Source organism: Talpa occidentalis, unplaced genomic scaffold (genome assembly GCF_014898055.3).
Source record: "Talpa occidentalis isolate TD23 unplaced genomic scaffold, MPIMG_talOcc4v2.1 talOcc4.5, whole genome shotgun sequence".
NCBI lineage: Eukaryota > Metazoa > Chordata > Mammalia > Eulipotyphla > Talpidae > Talpa > Talpa occidentalis.
In genome coordinates, this window is record NW_023604861.1 from 124,142,387 (window position 1) to 124,169,797 (window position 27,411).

General features: G+C 39.7%; 1 protein-coding gene across 1 annotated transcript in view; it reads right to left on the reverse strand.

Annotated features, from left to right (window-relative positions):
- The window catches only part of PPP1CB (protein phosphatase 1 catalytic subunit beta), a 29,519-nt gene extending 6,309 nt beyond the window's left edge, over positions 1 to 23,210 (reverse strand). Inside the window, exons 1-6 of the mRNA XM_037528293.2 lie at positions 23,066 to 23,210; positions 8,442 to 8,573; positions 6,504 to 6,734; positions 4,383 to 4,487; positions 2,222 to 2,293; positions 439 to 590 (exon numbers count right to left, since the gene is read on the reverse strand). Coding sequence (XP_037384190.1) covers positions 439 to 590; positions 2,222 to 2,293; positions 4,383 to 4,487; positions 6,504 to 6,734; positions 8,442 to 8,573; positions 23,066 to 23,117 — 744 coding nt within the window. The 5' untranslated portion in view covers positions 23,118 to 23,210. The remainder of the gene's footprint in view (positions 1 to 438; positions 591 to 2,221; positions 2,294 to 4,382; positions 4,488 to 6,503; positions 6,735 to 8,441; positions 8,574 to 23,065) is intronic.
- Between the last annotated feature and the right edge of the window lie 4,201 nt (positions 23,211 to 27,411).

Below are 27,411 nucleotides of genomic sequence, written 5' to 3' on the forward strand. Positions count from 1 at the left end.
TAACAATATCATTGTTGAAACAGCTGAAACAATTAACAATGACTTCTTGATATCTAATACCTAGTCTATAATCAAATTCCCCCAACTCAAAAATGTGTCTTCTTACAATGTCATTTGTTTTTATCAATAGCCGCAGAATTTATGTTATCACTTAGAAACATCCTATTAAAACAGATAAAATATTTCCAGAAAGTTTCAAATACTGAAAATATTGTTAGCATTGCAGTGTACTACAAATATATATTCTGAAACATTTCCCCTTAGAGGTGAGAAAAGGCTAACAAGTCATTAGATTGTTAATTATGAGCTCAAAGGCTTCATTTATCTCTCCTTCTGCTATCCTTATATAATTACCTTTCTTGCTTCCTCATAAACAAGGAATGCACTTATGCTAAGTTAAAATACCGTAAAATACCCAAGAGTTTTTATATTTCATACCTGGTGAGCTCGACAAATCAAGTCTAAATCATGACGATTCAGAAATTTACTGACTACATCAGCTCCAAAGGTGAAGGAAACACCACGATCATTTTCTCCCCAGCCCTGTACATCCTTATCTGGGTCAGACCACAGCAAATCACACAGCAAACCTTTGAAGGAAAAAAAGACCAAAGCAATGAAAAAAACAAAGTTTTAAAAATAAAGTATATCTATATCACTTTCAATTTGTCTCCTGCCCTCTTACCCTTTAATGAAACACTACAATCGCTTGGCTCCCTAGCATCCCAATCCACAGAACTTAGCTACTCTTTGTGCAAGTGACCATACAATCTCGTCAGGCTTCCTAAGACAGTACTTTCCCATTATAGGAAATATGTGTGGTACACCGAGCACACAGTATTTGGAAAGGGCTATTCGGCTTTTGAATACAGGTTCTCCACTTGGATAACCAACTGATTCAGCAGCATTCCCTCAATAGTTCATTCTTTCCTCACAGAGTCATCTCAATGTCTGTTTCTGGCCACTGTAGTCTATTCCATTAGTTTGTCATTTATCCCCGAGCCAATAATACACTAGATTTTTCATTTTCAATCCTTCTCCTATATAAACTTTAGAATCAGTTGTCTAAAAGCTGAACTGGGGAAACAGAGCTGGACTGCATTCAATTCATAGGATTTCACAGCATTATTATATGACTGTCATCATTAGTACATCCTTTGCTATATATACTAGTACTCTATGAATAAAATGAATAAAATATAGTGATAAATGTGCTTGCATTTATCTATAAAATCACATTAGGTTCATTAGTAATAAACAGTGTATTATCTTCAATTGGAACTTGCTTTGTTCTGACTTATCTAAGGATTACAGTGAAAGTGTGAGTAGTCGATTTTTTCCACATAAAATGGTATAAAACTGACATCTCTAGAGCTTAAACAGCTCTTCAAAACCTTAAGTACCGATGATGAAGAAAGTAACAGATAACTACCAGATAATTTAAAGGAAGATAACTATATCCTTGTCCAAGATTTCAATGACAAAACGCTTGAGCTAATTCTTTTTTTTCCCATTTTAAAAGGGAAGGTTTATTAAGAAAAAGAAAAAGGGGTACATGCATAGCTATAGGGGGGCAGTCTTGACACAAGATTGCCCGCTTCATGAATTTTTAACAAGTCTTTGAAGGACATACGCAATGTTGTTATGAATAAGGGCATTTAGAAAGATAGGAAAGGTAAGGGGAATCAATGAACATCTTCTGTGACAAGTAAGTTTGACAGAACAATCAATTATTGGGGCCTCCCTGGTGGCACAGGCATTAAAGACAGCGCTATCAAGTACTGCCAGGCACTACAGCAGGAGTTCAATTCCCGGCCAGCCAGGGAGCAACCCACATAGCACAGCAGACCTCTCATGGCTCACCCGCTGCTCCGCTCAGCAGTGTATTTTAGTCAGTCTGCCTGTTCTGCTCCCCACTCTCTCTGGTGAAACCTCTCACCCCCTGTACCTCTGGCTTACACCCCAGTTCTTGTATAAATAAATCAAACTAAAAAGAACAATTATTATGATTAGATACAAAATTTTAGAGTTCTGAGTTTTGGTGAATAATTAGTGCCAAGTAAAACATTTTACATTACTGTAAATCATTTGCAGTTAGCTTGCAGACTATCAAAAAAAACCCTCTACTATTTTTATATCAACAAATCCTACTTCCACCATAGCTAAAGCTCAAATTTCCCAACATTTTACATAAAGCAATAAACTTCTCTATATACTTAACCTGTATCAGGAACATCAGTGGGTCTCATAATTCTCCGAATCTGCTCCATAGACTGCAGGTCTGGTGACAGTCCTATAAATAAAAAGAGTGTGGTACTGAGATCTGAAAAATTTTCTGTCACTCAAATAAATAAGAAAGCATTAAAAGTAGTGCTCCCCGGTAGCGCAGCGGTTGAGCGCTGGGTTGCGAGGCTGCCCGCAGCCTCTGCAGCGTTGGTTCGATTCCTGGCTGCTCCCCGGCCACCGGAGGAGGGTCCCACATGGTGTGCAGACCTCTCCTGCTGCCCGCTGCTCCCCTCAGCAGTGTACTTCGGTCCTTCTGCCTGCTCTGCTCCCCGCTCTGGCTCTGGTGAATTCTCTCACCCTCCCGCGCTTCTGACTGTACCCAGTGCTTGTATAAATAAATAAATAAATAAATAATATATATTTTTAAAAACAAAATCTCTTTAACCCCTATGTGAAAGTGTTCCCTGGGCCTCCCTGGTGGCACAGGGCTTAAAGATACAGTGCTATCAAGCTATCTCCAGCCACTGCAGCATGAGTTCGATCCCCAGCCAGCCAGGGAGCTAACCCACATGGCAGAAGGAGACCTCCCCTGTTTCACCCACTGCTCCCCTTAGCAGCATATTTTAATAGATCTGCTTGTTCTGTTCCCCACTCTTTGGTTAATCCTCTCATCCAACCCCCCAAGCACCTCTGGCCTACATCCCAGTTCTTGTATACATATATAAATCTTTTAAAAAATTAAAAGTGTTCCCTTTAATGTTATCTTTAACATATATTGAATTGCTAAATAAAACCCCACTCTGCCGTAAAAGAAAATTATGACTCGGTCACCTCCACTTTTTCCCACCACGGGAATTAAATACCCTTTAATTTCAAAAATATTTTCAAGGAAAGAAGTCCTACTGCTCTTTCCAACTATTTCCTGCCTTTCAAAGGAACATAATTCCAATCCTTACTACTGCTTTTGCCACTTTTTATCAACTAATTTTAAACATTTTTACTTCCAAGTTAATATACTTCTCTCTACATCTCACTCCAACACACTGTCTTTATGAAAGCAGAACTGTTGATCAGGAATAATATAAAGCAAAAAACAGAATATGAAAATACTTTGTAATCTTGGTAGATAATCCAAATATCATCATAAAGAATGAAGCTAAATATTCAAATTTTATATCACTACATTGCTATTCTTAGCTATACTAATGTGCAAAACTACAATTTCTTATATATATATATGTTTAGTATCTACTACAAGCTGTTTCAATTAATAGTGAATTATATTCCATCAAGTAATAAGCCATTTATTACCTCAGTTCAGACAAGTGCATATATCTTTCTAGCATTTTCCCTAAATTCTTCCTGCATATTGATGAAAACTTTTCCTTATAGTATTTTCATTAAGTTACTTCCTTGTACAAAACCCCAATATGGTTGCATATATTTATTTAATTGAAGTAACACTGGCTTACAATACTGTGTATGATTTAGGGGAACAGGGTCACACTTTCCCATTATGGTTATTAAACCATTCAACAAACCTCTGTGTGCAGCAGTCAAGTTTCTAGAATCCAATCCCATCATTCTCCAGTATGTACCTGACATTTCATTTGGGCCAGGTTTTAAAATTCCTCAAGACAGACAAATCATATAGAATCTACATATTTTCATGGCTAACGCTAGACACATGTTAAGTAAGTCTTTCAAATGAGCTTTTTACATAGTCGACTATTTCACAATAATAACTTATCAATCTACCAAACTCAATTTTAGGATGAAAGGAGGCATATTAATTAAATAAAGTCTAAATTCTTGGCATGTGAGAATATTAAACTAAATTATACCTGGAACAATAATAACGATTCTCTCATTTTTACTAAAGTAGGTATCTATTTCTGTTAAAACTGAGGCAAAGGAAAGCCATTTTTCTTGAACAAAACTCTGGTTATGCCCCTCATGTGAAATTCTTCAAAAACAAGTACTAAATTTTCATTTTTCATTATACGTAATAAATTTGAGAATTCATTCATGTTTAAAAGCTTTAAACATTTGGGTTTTCACACAAACACCATTTTGCTTTCCCATATCATCTTAATTTGTCTTTTCTAAATAATGGAAGAATAAGAAAAACTCATGAGGCAAATTTACTAATCTACCTCCATGACAACAGAAGATCTTCTCATCCACAATGGCAGCTATAGGCAGACAGTTAAAACAATCAGTAAAGGTCTTCCACAATTTAATATTAAATCTTCGTTTGCCTATAAAGGACAAGAAACAAACAGAATAAATCTAAACCTGTTCTCATTAGTTATCTCAAAGTCACAGCACTAGAAATGATTTCTTTTTTACGTTTACCTAGCACTTCTTTTTTCTGTAATGTTACTTGTATATTAAAAAAAATAATGAATATAAACAACATTCAGTAACTTCAGTAAAGTTATTACAAAGACTTCAAAGTTGTGCTAGGTGTTTTATGAAACAAGTACATCAAACAAGTTTGTCTTTTAAGACCACTATAACATAGCAACTCTGAAATAACCTAACAGCTAGCTAAAGAAGCAGAAATGAAAAAAGTGCCTCTGAACTCTGACATGTTGAGTAACAGCATAAACTTACTGCCAAGAAAGGAGATTTTTCAAGTGCTTAACTGGTAATCACTTGAGTGAATTACAACTTGGCTCTACAGCAAGTATAAATAGAAACACAAAAGCTCTAATTTTCTTGTGGCCCAGCATGAAGGGTTACAACATACAGTCTCAAATTATGTTTAACTTTTTAGTCAAGTTTCCTGAATTTGGCAAAAAGTTGCCAGAATTAACCCGGGGAAGGGATCAAAGGTACAAGCACTAATTTCCTATGCTTTTGATATAACCTGCCTCTTAATGTGTACAAGCTGCCCTCCTATATATTATTTCATTCTATGTCATTTCCATCCTCAAAGATATTCAAGTCCATATTTACCCCTTAAGAATATATCTCTTGGCTGAAGAACCCAGACGAAGGCAGTTCCTTTTCTTTCCTTGCTACCTCAGATATAGATTCAACTAGTAATAATTGTGTGTGTGTTTTAATAATCATATCTATGTATGCATATGAATGTGACTCCATTTGAAATTACTGTCAAAATATCATTAAAGAAATTTTGGAACCATTAATGAAATAATGTTTTCTTTGTGCTAAATAGAGAAGTTTAATAAAATAACTTTATTAAGGATAAAAAAAATCATATACCTCTATTTCAGATTTAGTAACAGGACACTATAGTTCTACATACAACTGTCTTCTGGTCTGATTTAAACAAGTCAGAAACAAAGATGCAATGTAAAATGCAATATAAAATCATCCCAATTACAACATAAGCTCCATAAGAACAGAGATTCTCCCTCTTATGTGCTGCTGCATTCCCAGAGTTTAGGATAGTGACCAGCACATACCAGTTCTCAAATATTGTCAAATAAATGACTATTTGTCATATTTGTCAAATAAATGACTATACAAAATCAAGGATGTATGAGTCTGAACAGGGCGCTACCATATTTAAGGATGGAAAAAAAGCAAAAACAGATAATAAATGCAGAATTCAGCACTTAAAAATTCAATCAGAAAATCAGTGAAATTGATTTTAACTGCAAATAACCAAACATAATTCATTCTTTTTTTTTTTTTTTTTGGTGGGACCCTTGCTGGCGGCCGGGGAACAAACTGGCGCTGCAGAGGCTGCGGGCAGCCTCGCAGCCCAGCTCTCAACCGCTGTGCCACCAGGGGAGGCTCCCAAACATAATTCATTCTTATACTCTAACAAAAGTAACAGACGAAATTAAAATGTAGTGTGGTAAGTAGTGATACTTAGAACATAGACTAAAACCCTAATAATTAACTTTTAAATAACTGCACAGAACTTTTCAGTATTTTTTGTGACACAGGGCCAGTAAGAGTTCCTATTTTACAGCACAAGAATGCTAAAACCTTAATGTATATTAGAAAGCCAGAAGCTACTGTTTATATAAATGAGTTGTTTTGCCTATATGTTTTTATTAGGTAAACTGATTATAAGAGGGTCTTTCAGCTGAATAAGCTACAGTTAACCTGAAACAAGACCAGAATTCCCCAAACCAGTACAAGTGGTAACATGTTTCCTAGTTTCAGGTTTCTCTTCCATTAAAGGCCTACGCTTATTAGGTCATATTTGGAAAAAAAATCTGAATCAAAGGAACTCAGAATGGAAAAATTATGCAATCTTTCCATCATTAAAAGTGTTTTTTATTTTTACTTACATTCATCATAGAATCCATAAATGCGATTAATGCTAGCACACTCATGGTTTCCTCTTAAGAGAAAGAAGTTCTCTGGATATTTGATTTTATAAGCCAATAGCAAACAAATGGTTTCCAAAGATTGCTTTCCTCTGTCCACATAATCTCCTAAGAAAAGATAGTTGGCTTCTGGTGGGAAACCTCCATATTCAAATAATCGCAGTAAATCTGTATACTGTCCATGAATATCTCCTAGAAGTAGAAAAAGTCAGTTTTAGAAAATTTGGTTAATGTGGTTAAGTTTCTACGAAATGACTGCAATGTTTATATGCTTATGTAATCTTCTTCGTGTGAGCTATAGTTAATAACTTGCTTCTAACAAATAGAACAAAAGTGAGATGTGCTGTCATTTCTGAGATTAATTATAAAAGATTGTGACTTTCATCTTGCTTGCCCTCTCACTTGCTTAATAATGAAGCCAGATGCCATATGAAGTAATACACATGGCAAAGGAGGCCTCTGGCCAATAGCTTGCTAGGAACTGAGGCCTCAGATCACTGACACGTAAGGAACTGAATCCTTGCCGCTAAACCTTGAGATGACTGCAGCCCCAGATGACATCCTGACTGCAGCCTCATGAGAGACCCAGAACCGCAGGATCCAGCTAAGCTGTGTCCAAATTTCGAACCCACAGAAACTGAGATGGTACATTAATGTTTTTAAGATGCAAAGTTTGGGGTAATTTGTTATACAACAATGGATAACAAGTACAGTTATGCTTATTATCTGGTATTTTAACTTAGGTCACTTTGTTACACCAAATAGCAATGATTTATAAGTATTTAATACAAATAACTTCTATTACCTTCAAATTATTTCTATATTAATGAATTTTAACACGTACCTTGCAAAGAATTAAAATAATTTTAATCTTAATATATGTTTCATTGAAATCATATTATAGATCATTTCTACAAAATTCCAAACTGCAACCTCTTAAAGGTGATACGCCAAGCTAATTATTTAATATTTACTTTACTAATGTATCGTTTTTGCTAGATACTATACAAAGGAGCACAAAGCACATGAAGGAAAAAAAGTGTTGAAAGAACATATTATGCACCTGCATGTTACATGCTGTGAATGTGGATCACTAAGAAACATGCAGGAGAATGAGCACTTTTGCATAAAGCAAATAATACTTAAATGTGCAAAACTGATGGTTAAGTCTATCAAAGCTATGTCATAAACACTAATAACCACTATAACAAAAAGCTGTACTTTAAAACCAACAATCAGTGATGCATTATTTATACCACTTCCTGTTGTTATGTGAACTAGAGAGAAATGCTTTCTGTGCAACAAGTTTTCTGGCTATAACAACGTGCTTGCTCAAATTAAGGTGAAAGTTATTGCTTTTGGTTAAAAACAACTAATACACTTAGAGGAACAGATACAAATTGCAAAGCTATATAATCAAAATAAATTAAAATGACCAGTAAAAATTTGTAAGAACACAAGTATTGCCACATTCACCCTCAAAATTGTATACTTGTTTTTTCCTAATCATTGCATTAGAATGCCCAATTTCCACATCTTAACAACACCAGATTATCAATTTTTGACATGCCTCCCCATGAATAGTTTGAGGTTTAATTTGCATTTCACTTATCACCGTGATTTAAGATTTGCCTCTATTTTACTTTTTGCTATTTTTCTATTTTATTGTCTTTTTTTTTAAAGACCTGTTTATATGGTTTGAATAGCTGTATATATAGTAAATATATATATTTCCTGCTGTATATATAGTAAATATTTCCTCATCTGCATCTTGTCATTTTACCAAGTTTCAATTTTATTTAATTTTATACATAAAACCCATCAATTTTCTTTTATACAAAACTGTTTTCTCTACATCATGATTTGAAATACTGTATCCAATTTTACCCAGTTACATACCACAAATTTTCAGCGGTGCTTCCAACTCTAAAAGAATAGGCTGGCTGAGGAAGATCTCCCGAGACTTGATACATAAGCCCCGAACTTCTGCTTCAGTCATCTGCACAATCTTTCCTGGACGACATCCTCGTACTGAGTAAACAATGAATAAAAGTCAGCTCTCTGAAATTCATTCATAAAATAATAATCCTTAAAAAAGAGTTATGTCCATATTTTGAAGATCAGAAGTTACATAGGCAGCAAACAACCATAGATGCTGCTGTATCCTACTGCTAACAGTAAGGTTGGGTTCTCTCTGTCTCCATCATTGCTGGTTCCTGATGATGCAGCTCAAGGTTCTTGCCATGGAAATGCTGGCCTCTTCTTTGCTCTCCACTAGTCAACCTGAGGTTTAGCAGCTCAAGAGAACCAAAAAAGTTTGAAGAACAGCACCCCTGAGTCTCTGGCCTAGTCTCCCAGCAAAATCTTGCATTTAGGAGGACATAATAGACAAACCACCATGAAGAACCAATGTCTATGAAGAAAGGGAGACTAGACAAAAAGTAGTTTTCAGTAGGTGACTTGCTTCACACACTTTCTTAGAATACTATGAGTGGTACTAACAATTTTAGCAACTACTTCCTCCATTTTCTGATCAAAACACATTGGAAAAGGTGCCAGATATTTAATAAATTTTATTGCACTATGTTCACTAAAGGGTATTAAAAAACGCCAAAAACTATTTTGATGGAGCAAAGCAGTTTTCATATGAATGAACAATGAAATCCTTTAATTAATATGCTTCTCAATAACTTCTGGGATGAAGTGAGGAGGAATGATGCATGGGGAGTTCCTATTTGCACTACTGAACTAAACTTGTAATCATTTTCTCTCATTATTACCTTTTCCACTGGCCCTTTCTCTTTAATCTTTAAATTACTGCTAGCTGACATTTAATCTTGACTGAAATGGCATTTAAAAAGGAAAATACAGACTCTACTTCTATATAACCGCACAACTTCCATTTACAATTAAGTCCAGACATTTCTTGCTGAAAGAGGCTATGATTCCTTTGCCAGGTCAAGGAGATAGGCTTATTTTGGGGGGGGGGGAATGGGGGGGCCTCCCTGGTGGCGCAAAGGGTTAAGTTGCAGCACCATGGAGCTATCTGCAGTCATTGCAGCACAAATTATATCCCTGGCCAAGGAGCTGTCCCCACATGGCGCAGAAGACCTCCCCTGACTCGCCCGCTGCTCTCCTGAGCAGTGTATTTCAGTCAGTCTGCCTGTTCTGCTCCCCACTCTGTCTCTGGTGAATCCTCTCACCCTCCCATACCTCTGGTCTGTACTCCAGTTCTTGTATGCATAAATAAGTATATCTTTAAAAAAACACCTCCACATGCAAAAGCCATTCCAAGTTCCATTAATACAGATATATAAAAGTAGCAAAGAAGAGACATAACGTTGGTATGTGCCTTATTCAGATTTTTCAAAAATGATAAGTTATTGAAACTATCCCTAAAATTCAAAACAATGATCCAAATTGCTTGCATTATGGGAACTTAGCACAGCTCTACATTAGCCCTCAAAGGTCAATTACCTATTTCCCATGGATACAGACCAAAAGAAAAAGAATAAAAAAAAAAAGAGAGACACACCCCTAACTTTGTGCCTTTCACTAAGTATCTAAAAAATATTGGTTTAGCTTCAAATCCCTATAATAGGAATAAGTTTTAATTCTGGCATTAGTTTTGGAAGTGGGAAATGATGGTCACAAGCACAGGTTTACCACCAATGCATCCAATACCAATCTGTTTTAGTTTAAGGGGGGACAAAATAAACAAGACAAGCAAAATACTTTGGCTCTTGTCTTCATAAATAGTACATCTGTTTAAGTCTGTGCTCCTGAGTATGTGTACTCTAATATTTTTATAGAACAAAAAAGTTATTCAATTTATAAGTCAATTTATATGTTACCAAAAACATACCACGCAAAATCTCTTACATTTCTTTGGTTCTAAAATGAACACTTTTACCCATTAGTATCTCTGAAGCTCAGACACACTTTGTGAGCAGTAATTTCTTACAATTGTAGTTGGTAGTTTGCTCCCTGCTCCTTTGTGGCACATAAAACAATGTATTTCATAATCAATTACATCTTTAAAAGTTGATGAAATGCAATTAAAAAAGGCAAAACTTCTAACGTGAGCCTCTGTCAAGTGACCAAATCCTAGTAATGATTTAGCTCAACGTCTGGGAGGACTGGGCTCAGGGCAGTACCAGTTGTCTTTCCTTAAAGGCACTCCTAGTAGTCCCAGTTTTCCGAGAGCACTACAAATTTCCCAGTCATCTTAAAAAGAGAAGTTGGGACAATCTGTTACACAGGGAAACTAGATCACTATCACAACGCCCATGAGGGATTCCAGAATTTGGGTATATGAGCCTAGATCCAAGTGTCTTAATGGATAATGAAGATACTGTAACTGCATAATTTACTAGGTGCAAAGCAATTTCATATAACCTCATTTAAGTATTTTTATATCCCACGAATAAGAAAGGGAAGTTATTGTCTTCACTGTACAATGATAGAGATTAACCATCTTGCATAAGATCACAAAGCCCAGGTTTTAATTCCAGCAGTTCTGCATGTCCATGGTTACCATTTATCTTTCAGTATAATCACATTTTTGAATTTTTAGTAGCAGTATATTATATTCTTTTGTTCATTGTTTCACGTGAGATTCATCCATGCTACTGTGTTAGACAGCCAACTAAAGTAATATGAATAAATCGTAACTTTTTATGTATTCTATTTAGGTCATTTCCAGCTTGGGATTATTACCAATGCTATGAATATTCATTTATATTTCCTTGGGGTTAAATATAACATAGGAGTAGAATTGCTGGGTCACAAGGAAGGCTTCATTTTAATAAGTAAATACCACCAATTTCCCAAAATTGGCATACCAATTTACAATTCCACTAATGATGTTGTTCTACATCTATGCCAACACTATCATTACTCTTTTTAGTCATTTTGTTGGGTATATAGTAGTACTCATTAAGATTTTAAGTTATGGGCCTCCCTGGTGGCGCAGGATTCAAAACAGTGCTATCAAGCTATCACCAGCCACTGCAGCATGAGTTCAATTCCCCTGGCTGCCAGGGAGCTGACCCACATGGCACAGTAGACCTTTCCTGTCTCACCCGCTGCTCCCCTCAGCAGTGTATTTTAGTAGATGTACCTGTTCTGCTCCCTGCTCTGTCTCTGGTGAGTCCTTTCTCACACATACCCCTCCCACTGCCCCCACACCACTGGCCTATACCCCAGCTCTTGTATGAATGAATAAATAAATCTTTGGGGAAAAAAGATTTTTTTTTTTAAAGATTTATTTATTTATACAAGCACTGGGGTACAGGCCAGAGGTGTGGGCAAGTTAAAGAATTCACCACAGACACATAAGGGAGCAGAACAGGCAGAAGGACTGAAATACACTGCTGAAGGGAGCAGCGGGCGCTGCAGAAGAGGTCTGTGGCACCATGTGGGAATCTTCCTGGCCGGCTGGGAATCGAACCCGCGCTGTAGAGGCTGCGGACAGCTTCACAGCACTGCGCTCAATCTGCTGCGCCACCAGGGAGGTCTGGAAAAAAAAAAGAGATTTTAAGTTGCATTTTCTGGCTCTTGTTCAGCACTTTTTCATACACTCAATAGGCCACTTAGCTATTATTTTTTTATCCCTATTTTTTTATTTTATACATTTTTTACATCATTTTTCATTTTTGCACAATGTATGCATTTTCATCTTGGTTACTGTCTCCATACAATTCCCACCCCCCTTGTTTTGATCCTACTCCCTCCTCCCCCATCCTGTAGTGTGTCTCTGGTTTATAGTTGCTTGTTGATTTTGATTTTTACTTTTTAATTGCAAAGTTCGCTTTAAGTCTGTATATTCTTTAAATCTGGATTGTCTTTTTTTCTGTTAATTCATCAGAAATTTTATATATTCCAAATGCATCCTTTGTTGAGATGAGAGTGTGTTCCCTTAGACTTAAAATTTCAACCACTTTAGCAGCCCCAGACTTTACTTTCTCCTCTTTGGTCCAGCAAGACTGTCTCTTTTTGTTTGGGGTCCATTAATCTGTGTCTCCAGGAAAAAAGCCAGAGTGACTGTAGAGACCATGTTGTGCCCTTCCCTTCTCTCAAAGATCAAAACCTTCAAAAATTTCCCAAGCTGATTGTTTTTCAACAATGTCATGGTGACATTTAATATTAATGGATATGTATATATTAATATTATTGGATATGTACACAAAAAACCCACATGATTATATAAAAAGACACTTTGGGCCCTAACCCCATATTTTATATGACTGAATCAGTCACACAACTTTAGTAGGAACACCATGGTTTCCTGACTCCTTTGAAGATAATCTTCCCACACAATCATATTTACATCATAAAAGAAAAATATTCTAGTCCAACGGACAAATTGGGTGCAAGGCCAATTTTTGTGTAACATGTGAATTAAGAATAATTTTCACACCAAAAAAATAGCTGGGGGGAAGAACACAATACTTTGTGACACATAAAAATTAGATGGAATTCAAATTTCAGTGCCCAAAAGTAAAGTTTACTGGAACACAACCACACTTACTTGTGTATCCCTGAACTCTTTTACTCTACAATGGCAGAGATGACTAGTAGCTACAGACCACAGACGGCACTCTCATCCCTTCACAATGCTTCTCTTCATACTGTAAATTGTATTACAAACTGCAGAGATGCAGTTATAACTCAATAGTGTCTTGTATTTAACTCAATAGTGTCGTGTCTTTCTTACTGCTGTTTATAATCAGTGTATGTTCAGCATGTCAAAGCAAGAGAAGTGGACTATAAATGTAGTGGATTTAAGGCACTGCATTTATGACATTATAGCTGTGTTAAAAGAATACAATGTTGGGCCTCCCTGGTGGCTCAGGGGTTAAAGTCTCAGCACTATCAAGCTATTGCCAGCCACTGTGGCCTGAGTTTGATACCTGACTAGGGAGCTGATCCACATGGTGCAGCAGACCTCTACTGTCTCACTTGCTGCTCCCCTCAGCAGTGTATTTCAGTAGTTCTGCCTGTTCTGCTCCCCACTCTGTCTCTGGTGAATCCTCTCACCCCCCACACCTCTGGCCTGTACTCCAGTTCTTGTATGCATAAAAAGTAATAAAATCTTAACATAACCAATTCACAGGAATAACAGCTTGAAAAATTTTAATTTCAAAATGGAATTCCATCACAATAGAATTTCCTCATAAAACCAAAATGAGGCTGCAAAAGAAATTTCCAAGTGGCTCTTGTGTTAGCTACTCGAGTAAAGTCATTTACTAATCCCATTTGATTGGAAAAGCCAAAAGAGTATGTCCTGAGATGATAAACTTTCTGTAAAAACAGTTCTTGAAGAATTGAGGAGGACATAAGGAACAATGTAAAATAAGCAATTTTAAAAAACCATGATTTTGGGTGGTTTTCCTTGACTTTTTATAAGTTCACAGATGTTACCAATACTTAATGTTGCCTATTAAATAATCCAACACCTAATTTGAAACAACCGAAGAGTTAGTTTCTGTGAATAGTCTTTGCTGAACAGTTATAGGCAAGATATTTGCACAGAAGCTGAAGGGGGAAAAAGTGATTTAGTACAACCTGAAGTAGAATATGCTAGGCCATGTTACAAATACAGATGGTAAAAATTCACATGGAGCAGAAAAAGACTTAGTTGGACAATTTTACAAAGCTTATGAAAATTTAAAATGTTCAAAATCTGCTCAATGAAAAAATAACCTACCATGTATTACTGAACCAGTGGTATCAATCACTAACTTCATTAGCTCTCATGAACTTGTTACTCATTGTGTAGCAAATGAGTTATTTGTCAGAAGTAAGGCTGAACAATTTGACTTGCCATACTACACTGCGTGGTTTAGTAGTAAGGAAGTTTTATTGTTAACAGTTTTTTAGCTCAGGGTTAATATTAAAATTTTTCAGAATGAGAAGAATCATTCTCATTACTATTTATATTTTTATAAATTAGATTTTGCCACTAACCTGCTGTTTTCCAACCTAGTATAAGGCAAAAAATTCCTATGCATGAAATGTATATTGTGGTAAGTCACTGTGACAACTAAATGCAGCCTGAATCACTAGCACACATTTAAGTTGAGATACACACTTCTAGTGCTGTCGAAAGGTAAAACAAGTGAGATCTTCATTCCCACACAATTTGCAATGGATATATATTCTCTAAGCTCAAACTACAGCTTCAGCAGCATCAGATCTCAATGCAAGTGCAAACCTGATCAAAAATCCATTAACAAAAAAAAAAAAAAATCCATTAACTATGAAGCTGAAAACTTCATAGTTAACCCTTCACTGGAACCCACATTGTAACAACTCTATAAATGTCTTTTCAAATGATGAACATGCTTATTCAAAATCACACTTGTTGACTGATATCCATATTTGGCAGTACTTATTTGTATCATAAAAAACATCTCCCAATATAAAATATATAAAACCTCATAGAGCAGGATTAGCAGATAAACAGTTACAATTTATTTTGATAGAGCATACTGTGAACCTCAATTAAGCAAATTATCTTGTCCTCAAAGAATTCCATTCTCGTGATTACCAAAAAAGTATAATCACTACATTTAAATTTTTTAATTATTTATTTATTTATACAAGCACTGGGTACAGTCAGAAGCATGGGAGGGTGATAGAATTCACCAGAGCCAGAGGGGAGAGCAGAGCAGGCAGACTGACGAAGTACACTGCTGAGGGGAGCAGCGAGTGGCAGGAGAGGTCTGCGCACCATGCGGGACCCTCCTCCGGTGGCCGGGGAGCAGCCGGGGATCGAACCGGCGCTGCAGAGGCTTCGGGCAGCTTTGCAACCCAGGGTTCAACCGCTGCGCCACTGGGGAGGCCCACTACATTTAAAATTTAATATTTGTGTAAAAACTTTGCCAATGTAGGTTAGTCTTTCAATTGTTAATGATATAAGGTATGTCAGCTATTGATATAAGGTATGTCAGCTATAAGGTATGTCAGCTAATGATATAAGGTATGTCAGCTATAAGGTACCGCAGCTATTTTTTCTAGCAAGAAGTTACTAATAAACACCTGCTCTAAAAGAAAAGGATGGGGTGAGGGGGAAGAAGAGAGGGAGACAGGCAGGCCTGGGAATGGGGCAGGACTGAATTCTATCACATCTGTCCCATCAAATATTAGGAATCTTTACTAACCTTTACTACCAATAAAAAAAGATTCACTTAAGGCTACATACTAATGGACAGCAAAGTTAACGTAAATCCAAATTTCTCAAAAATTTTCTGTATGAAGAAATGGCAATTCTGCCGTATTAAACACCTGTAAGCAACAAAGAGTAAGTAAAAATTTTACAATTGGCTCAAATGTGGACTTTTGGTTTCAAATTAAAGAATTAGGCAGATGCCTGCCATAATTACAATTTATCTTAAATCTGTTTGGAAAAAACAATTCTCAAAGGTATAATGAATTCTCTTTCAGTTAAAAAAGTCACTTCACATATACTGGTAAGCAAACAGATAATAAGAAAAGAGTAAGACAACAGATATAGATAAGGGCTAGACATTTCATGACTAGAGGAAAGAGTAAGCTAGTTCTACCATTCTCAGAGCATGATCCCTCTTCATTATGTTGACATCTGCATGGTATAAAAGTAATGGTGGGTAAAATTGCTGCAACTTAGGCCAAAATCAGTGGTGCCAAACTATACTGATCACTGGTGGTGTTCACTGCCATGCAATTAGTGAAACACACAGAAAGGGGGCCTCCCTGATGGCACATGGGGTTGAGGGTCAGCACTATGAAGCAATAAGCAGCCACTACAGCACGAATTCAATCCCCAGCCAGGGAGGCGACCCACATGGTGCAGCAAACCTCTCCTGTCTGGCCCGCTGCTCCCCTCAGCAGTGTATTTCAATAGATCTGCCTGCCCTGCTCCCCACTCTGTCTCTGGTGAATCCTCTCACCCCCCTACCCCACACCTCTGTCCTATACCCCAGCTCTTGTATGAACAAATAAATCTTTAAAAAAAGAAAAAAAGGGAACACACAGAAAGTCCAGTTTTATTTGAGAATGCCCTGATGAATCAACAAAAACAATTTGATTAAATCCTGACTGTTGAGTATATCTTTTGAATGTTCTGTATGATTGTGGACTTTTAGTGAGTCCGAACCTGGGACACGACGGGGAGGAAAATCAGACATGGGGGACTGTCATGTCCAGCATGCAGTAAATCTTTATTGTCTTAGTGCTCATTATATACTATTTTAATTGTAGCAGGTGTAACATCAAAGCATACCATATAATGATAACATGTATGAATGATTAGTCTATTTTTTTACTATTATCTATTTACTTCAGACAGTAGGGTACCAGGTGGTTAGTTCTCACACACATAATCTTATCGCCCCCTAGCCAGAGCCTGGGAAGTTCGCTCATTATTTTTGTTATTCTCAAACTGTGGAGATGTACGCAGGTCACTTCCAGGCTCTCAACACCATGTCCTGTCACCCAGAGGTTTTCCTCTGAAATGCATGTGTTTTCACATGCCTTAAAGACTTGGGTCAAGGCCCTTCTGCTCACTGCGCAGGGTCTCTCCATTTTGTTATTCTCAGACTGTGGAAATGTAGAAGGCTGCCTCCATGCAGGTCACTTTCCAGGCTCTCAACACCAAGTCCTGTCATTCAAGAGGTTTTCCTCCAAGACTCATGTGGGTCAAGGCCCTTCTGCTCACTACGCGGGGTGGCCGCCTCCAACATCAATGAAATGGAAAGTAGTCATAAAACATTCTGCTGCATGCCCAATATGATTATCTCAAAGAAAAAAACACAAACCTCTATTAGTTCCAACCTGCTAGCCACTTTTTTACACAGGATACCTTTTTTTACTGGAAAGTACAACTGAGAAAAACTACTATACACACTTAGATATTAAACACTTGAAAATGAACAGTGTGTCACTTCAAAGAAAACAATTGACAATAAATAATTATATGACCCAACAATTCCACTCCTAGTTATATACTGAAGGGGATTGAAAACACATACTCACACAAAAAACTTGTACACACTCACAGTAACATTATGCACAATAACCAAAAAGGAGAAACAACTCAAATGCCCATCAAGTGATAAATGGATAAACCAAATGTGGTATATTCATAAAATGGGATATTATTCAGCTATAAAAGGAGTGAAGTTAAAAAAAAAGTGAAGCTTTGATACTGCTACAACATGAGTGAATCTTGAAAAAACATTAGCCCATAACAAAGATCATGTATTGAATTATGTCAATTAGATAAAATGGCCATAACAGGCAAAGCCATAGAAACAGAAAGTAGATTAGTTAGTGGTTGCGGGGGGGGGGGGGGGGGGGGGGGGGTACGACAACGACGACAGGGGGACGACACGACCTTAAGGGGAAAGGTAGTATCTAATGAGAAAAGGGATTTTCTGAAAATATTGGTGAAAAAGTTCTAAAGTTGACTGTGGTGATGGCTACTCAACTCTGAATATACTAAAAACCACTGAATTATACACTTGAAATAGGTAATTGTGTGGTATGCCAATTATATCTCAACAAAACTGTTATTTAAAAGGGAGGGCTTTAATGGCGTTTCAGGACTCTATTTCATTGTTCAAACTCACTCCTTTTTGAACTCCAAAAGGACAAATAAGAGGAAAGCTTCCTATCTGCTAAGTCTGTCAGCTTAACTACATTTTAAGAGTATATGATCAACAAGAAAGGGAGCTACACAATAAATGATCTACAGCAATTCCACACACATCTTCAGACATCTGACAGATTAATGTTAAGCGGAAAACAGTTTTAAACACAAAGTAAGAAGAGCATGCAACTATTATTTGTAGGCCAAAAAATTAAAATTTTTTTGCCATGGAAGTTTATATAATGCTAATATTCTACAATCCACGTTCTAATATTCAAGCTTAGCTCTGTTGTAAAGTTTCAAAAAAAACCTAAGAAAACTTTCCATCACCCAATAAATATCTTTTGGCCAAACTTTCAACGACAAGGGAAAAAAAAATATCATGATGTACTACTAAGATAGATAAACAGTATTCTAATGATGCTAACTTTATGAACAAAATTTCAACAAGTTATCTTGATCATAGAATTATGAGTGGACTTGGATTTTTTCTGTTCTACTTCTGTTTCACAGATGTTAAGAATGTTAACTATGGGAACTTTCCTGATGGTGCAAGGGGTTAAGATGCAGCACTATGAAGCAAACTAAAACCACTGCAGCAGGAGTTCGATCCCCAGCCAGGGAGTTACCCACATGTTGAAGCAGACCTCGTCTGTCTTGCCCGCTGCTCCCCTCAGCAGTGTATTTCAGTACATCTGCCTGTTCTGTTCCTCTCTCTGTCTCTGGTGAATCCTCTCACCCCCCAAACCTCTGGCTTGTACCCCAGTTCTTATATGTATAAATAAATCGTTAAAAAAATGCTAACTATGATAAAAAAATAAGCAAAGTACAGTTTTACATGTACCTATGATATGTATATAGATATACGTGCACAATATGATATATAAAATAAGCATATATTGATTATGGTATAGTCCAGTTTTTAAACACTTGGCTCAAGACTGTGGTTGGTACAGTTAGCACTATAAGTCAGAGGGAAAGAGTTTTCCACACTATCCCCTTCTCTAACACATCAGATTCTACTAATCCTGATCCACCTTCTCCAAAATAATACAACACTTAGTTTTAATCAAGTTCTGATATTTCTTTTATCCTGCCACTGCTACCCTAGAACTCCTTAGCTTATTATTCATCAAAGTCAAGATTTTTAACAGGATTTTCCAAGATATTCATAGGAACTAGCTTCAATTTAAGTAAGTAGTCAAGAACACTACAATAAGCTACAAGGTATCCTTTTACAGAGAATAAAATTGAAAATGTCTTTGACTTACTGGCAGAACATGCACTATCCAAACAAACAATAAAAATAAAGTTTAGGGGCCTCCCTGGTGGTGCAAGGGGTTGAACACCGCACTATGAAGCAATCCGCAGCCTCTGCAGCACCAGTTCCATCCCTGAGTTCAATCCCCGGCTGGCCAGGGAGCAACCCACATGGCGTGGCAGACCTCTCCTGTCTCGCCCCTGCTCCCCTCAGCAGTGTGGTTCAGTCAGTCTGCCTATTCTGTTCCCCACTCTATCTCTGGTGAATGCTCTCACACCCCTGCATCTCTGGCCTGTACCCCAGCTCTTGTATGCATAAATACATAAATCTTTTTTTAAAAAATAAAGTTCTAAAGGCACTGTGAAAATATTACATCAATGATATATACTCATCTAGCAAAGAAATACAAAGCAAATCATAAAATGTAGTTACTAAATGTGTTCTAGCTGATTGGCAATTCAACATAACGAAAAAGTAAAAGGAAGAAAAAACGTAGAACAATTAACATTTTTAAATGAGAACAGGTTCTTCTCCCCCCAAATATAAAATCTGGCCAAATTTAACTTGTATGTCCATTTACTCCCCTCCCCCCAAAAAACCACCACAGCAAAAAATCCAACCAAACCCCCCCCCCAAAAAACCCCAAACCTCTAACTATTATGTTAGGCAGCTTTGCAAAATACCACCACTTCAATCTGAGTTAAATTTAATTAGCATGTGCATCACTGAAAATCAAGCCAGACTAGGGTCCTCTCTGGTGGTGCAAGGGGTTAAGATGCAGCACCATGAAGCTACTGGCAGCCACTGCAGCAAGAGCTCAATTCCCGGTCAGGGAGGTGACCCACATGGTGCAACAGACCTCTCCTGTCTGCCCCACTGCTCCTCTCAACAGTGTATTTCAGTGTTTTTCATCTGCCTGTTCAGCTCCCCACTCTGTCTCTGGTGAATCCTCTCCCCCCTCACCCCCACCCCGCATCTCTGGCCTGCACCCCAGCTCTTGTATGCATAAATAAAAAACTCTTAAAAAAAAAAAAACCAGACAAGAAAAATCTTTTTTTTTTTTTTTGGGTATGCAGTGCTGTATTTATTCAAACTAATTTATTTTTCTAACATTTCAAAATAATCTGTTGCTTATATTTCCAATCTTCTTTGAACAGATAGTAATTTAGGAGATTATTTTTAATATGCATATTAATATGCATATTAAAATATGCATATTAAAAATATGCATAGTTCTGAATAGTTGAGGTTTTTACATTTTTTGAAGCTATTGTCATTTTTTCAGAATTCCTCTGTGCCAGATATCAAAAAGTATAGTCAGACTAATTTCTGGTTTAGAGACTTAAATGGTGTTTATCAGTGCCATCATTGGTAATGTTTTGCGAATATTTGAAAAACATACATTCTCTATAGGGTACATACTTTGAGATTATCTATTCTCTTTTATTAATAGTTCAATCACATGCTCATTTATTTTCTGTTTTATCACAGACTGAGAGCAGTATAATAAAATCTGCTACTGTAATTATGTTTCTGTCAATTCCTCTCTGCTTGCCTAACAGATTTTGCTTTATGTGTTTTGATGTTTTATTAGTAAACAAATATATATATTTAAAATCAGACCAGAAAAATTTTTTTTGAAGACTGAAAATAATTACTTAATAGAAAATCCAAGCCTGTTTTGGAAGTCTTTGAATGGGTCTAGATTTTGGAAGTGGGAAGGAGTCTGGAAAATTTGAGACTCCTAGGGAAACACTATCAAAGTAAATATATGTCCGAGGATTAAAAGAAAAGTAATATAACTCTACCCAGAGGAGTAGAGTTGAAAAGCTTGAAAATCACTACGTTTAGACTGGGTGTTCCTTGAATCAAGAGACTGTCTTAACTTTGGATTCCTCATGCCTGACACAAAGGTCAGTAAACGCTGCCGATTAAAAAAGGGAAAATGTGTCTGGACTAGATTTCTCACCAAAAAAGAAAAAAAAAAAGAGACTGTCCAACCAGAACCAAATATCTAATGTGAATTCACACACCCAAAGCAATCACACACTTAGGATACTTCCCCACCATACCTTTTCCCCAATAACCTTGAAAAACTCACCAGTTAAATTTCTGAAGTATCTACAATCATAATTAGCTTGTCTAATTTAAAAGGTTCCAGGTCAAACATTTGAAAACACATCAAGCTACTGTTTATGCTTACACAGTATATAACTACATGGGAGGGGGGGAGTGAAGTGGCAGAGATGCCAGCCTAAGATTTTTAAAATATTTACATCTACAAGCAAAGATTTAAAGAAACAACATAAAAATGGGGTGGGGGCCCAAGTGTTTTACAAAGTTAGCAAGATACTAAATTTTGTAAATAACTCTACTTCTCACTTAGACTGCAGAAAACACAAAGCAAACGTTTTACAGACCCGCAAGACTGCCTATCTGTTGAAGTCCACGAAGCCTTAAGCAGCGAACACTGACTGCAGGCACCAGGGGGCCTCCCAGGAATAACTTGATAGTAGAGGGAAAGGTAAATAGAGTTCCTGGTAAACGTGCTTTCAATTTAGTGACAGACTGCCCTACGGCTTTCATATCTGGAGAATATAAACTGTATTTCGTTACACAACAGGTTCACAGAACTGAGGAGGACAGCAGCGACACATAAGTCGAAAAAAGGAACTAGTGCCCTCCTATCATACAACCTTCTTTGATGATTTTCCAAATAAAAGCACACACTGCTTCACTGCAGTAAACACTACCTACAGCAAGTAATAGATGAGTGCAGGTACGATCATTCCACAGTTTCTGACAGAAGACTCAAAAAAAAAAGGCTTCATTTCTTTTCTACACACTCGCAAAACAATTAGTGATGGTGCAAATTTTAGGGTGGAGGAACTCCCTGGCAGAAGATGGAGAGAAACTTTCAACAACATTCCGGCTTCACCATCTCTCCTTCCCCTTCCCCAGCATGAAACTCTTCAATAAAACACAAGGGCCCGGAAACTTCAAAAGCTGCAGAGGCTTGTAAATACCTTTCAAACACGAGCAGCTTTTACAGCAGACATTTACTAAGTTCGTAAAGATATGAAATGCTGCTCCAACCTGTTAAAATCCTCAACCTCGAAAGCTCACCCCTGGGCGAGCCAACGAGTCCACAGACTTCATGATTCCAGCGTGTATTTGGGCTCCACCAAGGATCTCACTATTTATTTGAAGCAGAACGAGGCCCTGGAGATGCTCCCCTCCAGCTAACGCTATCCTCGCCCCGGCGAGCTCGCCCCGCAGCACCGCATCAGCACCACAGGGCACCAGACCGAAAACAGTCGTTTCATGGAGGTTTTCCCCAAACCCACTCCCGGGACGAGAACGCGCCGCAGCCCAGGGCCCGGCACAAAGAGCGCCCGGCAGGCGCGCGTTCCAGGGGCGCACAGCCTCGCGCCCCCGCGGCGAGGGCCCCCGAATCCCCGGCCGGCGCGCCTCCGCGCGGGTCCCCGCAGGCCCGCCCGCGCCCCGGGCCGCCCCCGCCCCGGCCCGCCCGCCCGCGTCGGGGCGGGCAATTGGGGGGTCCCCCGGGCGGCGGCGGGGGCCGAGGCGCCCCCTCCCCGCGGCCCGCCGCCCGCCGCGCCCACTCACCCTCCAGCAGGCGGGTGATGAGACTGTCCACGTTCAGCTCCCCGTCCGCCATCTTGTCGGCAGCAGCGCTCCTCCCGGCCGCGGGAACAAGGGCTCTCGGCGCGCAGCTGCGGCGACGCTCGCGCTCCCTCACCTGCAAGTCACGCGCGTCGCGCCCGGCTCGGCCCCCCGCGCCGCCCCCCCCGCGAGCGCCCGCGCGCCCGCGCCCCGCACAGTAAATAAACAAACAAGCAGCGGAGCCCCCAAGAACCGGGCCGCGTCAGACCCAGCCGCCGCCGCTGCCACCTCCTCCGCCTCCGCCTCCGCCTCCGCCTCCTCCCCGGCACCGCCCAACTCCGCAAAGCTCACCAGCGCCGCCGCCCGCCCCACCCGCAGCGCCGCTCGCTCCGCACCGCCCTTCCCCGCCGCCGCCGCGCCACGCAACCCCGCGCGCAGGCGCACGACGCCGCGCCCGCGGCCCCGCCCCCGCCGCCCGGGGCTCCGCGCAGGCGCACTAGGCTCGCTTCTCTCGCCGCCGCCTTGCCGCAGGTGCCTCGTCCTCGCTCGCCTCTTCCACTGCGCCGACTCGCCGCGGCGGCGCAGGCGCCCCGAGGGGCCGGGGGGCTGCCGCGCCCGGGAGGCTCGCGTGACGCAGGGCGCGCGTAGGCTGCGCTGCCCTTCGCCGCCCGCGCTCCCCGGGCCCACGCGCGCTGCCGCCCGCCGCAGTTTTCTTCTTGGCTTCGGTGCCTGCTCCGCGGAGGGGGTCCCCACGTCTCCGTTACCCGAGAGACGCGGGCGGCCGCGACCCCATTTTGAAGCCCGGGTTGGCGCGTTGTGGAAGCGAGAAGGGGTTACCCCGCTGGAAAAGTGGGACGTGCAAATAAGGGGGCTCATACCTTGCTGTTGGACAAGGTTAATTGCCACGTGACCCCAGATGAGGAAAGAGTGGGCCCTGGGGGGGTCAGCAGTGTTTTTACTGGGGTGCCTACCACTGCGCCTTCTGGGGAGCGCCTCACTGACCTTTTGTTTGTCCTCTCTCTGGCTACAGCCGTCCACAGTGCTCTACCCTTCATCCCTCTGTTACATTCCTTCATCCTCTCCCTGGGAGCAATAATCGTTTGGGTGAGCCTACTTTTAACGCTGCGCTGCTGCAGCATCCACCACTTGGATCTGGCATGTGGAAGACAGAGAGGAGAGACAGGAGTCTCAGAAAGGTGGTTGCCCAGCTGTTCTTTCCAGGGCGTAATTCTGCCATGGAATTATGGCATTCTCTGGAGAGCAGGCAGAAGAAGAACCACGCAAAGGATCTAGGCAGGCCAGAGTTGGGGGTTGGTTCTAGAGGCAGAGAGACCAAAGGGTTTTATTCATTCCCCAGGTGTTTGTCCAGAAACTCAGACAAGAAAAGCTGGTCCAAGTTCAAGGCATTGCTTTTCCCAATCACATTTCACTAATAATAGCTAACGTTTATTGAGATTCCTGTATGTGTTCTGGCACTGTCTAAAGTGTTACACGCTTGTTATGTCATTTAGTCCTTACACTAGCCCTGCGAAGTAGGTACTATAATTACCTTTACTTTGTACTTGGCATTAATTGAGGCACAGAATGGTTACATACCTTGCCCCAAATCACAGAAGTAAGTGGGTGGCAAATCTGGGATTCACGCCCAGGCATGGAGTGCTCTACTCCCTCAGAGTGTGTCTGAGCTGGGATGCTTAAATATGCATGTGCGATGTCACAGACTTGCAAAGTAGAAACCAAAGGTTTTGAGAGAGAAAAGCACTGTTCGACTGAGTGCTGTATAGTGATCTGCATGACTCACAGAGCTACGATTTCCTAATGCCTCTGTGTTTTTATCATTCTTTTTTCAGAATTTAGCTTGTACATTGATGGTGGACATAAAATGATCGATAAGCTATAGTGATGAGTAGTTTTGGAATAGTTCTCTGTCTAGAGTAGTTTTTACAGTCTTTTACCGCTGCCAGTTCATCTTGGGGCCCGCTGGATTAAGGAAATGACACCTCATCACTCTTCTTTTTTCCAAAGTACATTTATTTAAATCTTTGTTTAAAGCTTTATTCCAGTAGCAGGGATTTATTAAATGTGTGGTAGGATAAATCAAAAAATAAATGCAGACAAAGTAGGATAAAAGAAAACTGAGAGTGGGAAAGATAATATAAACCCAGCAGTTCTGTTTGCAAAATGCATGGGTTTAAGGCCCTACTGGTTTGCTAGAGATAGACCACAAATATGATTCAAACCGTTCTTGCAACCAAGCAGAAGATCAGTTACAATTGGAGTAGATGTTTTTCCTGAACTGAAACTGGGACTTGAAGATACCAACTTGTAGATTTGAATGCCATTTCCCCACATGTCTTCCATGAGCTCCTTTAAGAGAAACAAAATGCTTGGGACATTTAAAGGTGTCTGCTAATCCTCCAATTTTTATGGAGTCCAGAAATTCCATGAAAAATAACTTTGAGGGCCTCTCTGGTGGCACAGGGGTTAAAGATAGCACTACCAAGCTATTGGCAGTCACTGCAGCATGAGTTCCATCCCCAGCCACCCCAGGAGCAGCCCGCATGGTGCAGCAGACCTCTCCTGGCTCTCTGGCTGCTCCTCTCAGCAGTGTATTTCAGTAGATTGGCCTGTTCTGCTCCCTACTCTGTCTCTGGTGAATCCTCTCACACCCCTCATCTCTGGCCTATACCCCAGTTCTTGTATGCATAAATAAAAATAAATCTTTAAAAAAGAGAGCCAGCCTACCCTGGTGGCGCAGCAGTTGAGCGCTGGGCTGCGAGGCTGCCTGCAGCCTCTGCAGTGCCGGTTCGTTCCCCGGCCGCCGGCAAGGGTCCCACAAAAAAAATTAATAAATAATAATAAATAAAATAAAAAAGAAAGAGATTGAGTACAGGGAAAGAGGTAAGGACTAGAAATTGGACACTAGAAGGGATAGTGAGGCCAGCAGCAGCAGCAGTAGCAGTTGCCGTTGAACCACTGTGAGGTTCAAGGGGAAGTAGGTTTCAAGGCGAGAGAAATCCTGCTTGGTAGATCCTGTTACTGAGGAGGCTCTTGAACTGAGTGTGAACAGTGGCCAGTGAGCATAGTGGAGGTCATCAGTCAGGGAAGCCAGCAACTTGGATACAGAGCCCAGAGAATGCTGCCAGTAGTGTAGGAAGCTTTGGTGGCACCAGGCAATGTGGTAGACAGCACCCCCGTAGAGCACCCAAGCCTGACCGGCTGACTTTGGAACAGGGGACTGGCAGATGGTAGTGGTTCTGACTGCATATAGAAAATTGCTTCCCATTCTTTCTGGGAATGTGAGGACTCAGGAATGGAATTGGGCCAAGATTCTGTTTTATTTTAGAGAGGAATCGTTACTCTAAAAGACTGAAGGGCAAACTGTTAGCAGGGACTCCCAACCTTGTGAGGCCTTAGATAGTGGTATGCTGGAGTCAACTTTGGATGAGAACTAATGTTAAACTCATGAGAGCCACTGTGAAACTTCCAGGATTTTTGCAAGCCAGTTTAAACAGTCATCATCTAAACATTAAATTATATAAAGTTATAAATAGGTAAACTGCTAAAAGCAAAGGTCATGATAAACATCCTATTTATCTTGCTACAGTTTACTGTTATCAATAGTGTAGAGGTTGTTTATATTTATTCTATCTATATGGTGGAAACACTATTTAATGATATGATACTATGCATTTTTTGCTAATTTCATGTTCAGTGACATCATATTGGCTGTGGTAGAAGTATATACCCCAAGAAAATTAGCAAAAACTAATAGCTTTTTTGTGCTTTTTTGTGTTTTTTCTTTTTTTTTTCCCCAGAAGAGCTGATTGGTAAACATTTGTAGGCACATCACTTAGATGGATCATCACATTGGATCATGCATGTTGTTATCCTTGGGTGATTCCAGAAATGTCTGTGAAGGGAAATTGAATTTCCTGATTGCAAGGGCCTTCAAGCATCATGATTTGGAGTCTTAACAACATTATGATATTATTCATATTTACTGAGAGGTAATGCTTGGGACACACTGTGCCTTTTAGACAAAGTAGATCAGTGCTCTGAGGAACCCAAACATAATGTGCTGAGACCGGAGAGATGTCCCTTTGGACTGTCCTCACAAAAGATACTCTGGAACACAGCAGCAGCAGCCCCCTCCTTCCTTATAGAGAACACCACACAGACTTTCATAGGGATGTTTTATGGGCCTTTCAGTATTTGCCAAAAGCCAATATGGCGTGAAAACAAGTTTAGGTCACAAAGTGTAGACATTGTTATAGTGATATAGACCTTTGTTGTCCTGACTAAGCCATGATTGCTTATGAATGAATGAATTGACACTCTTGGGGCTG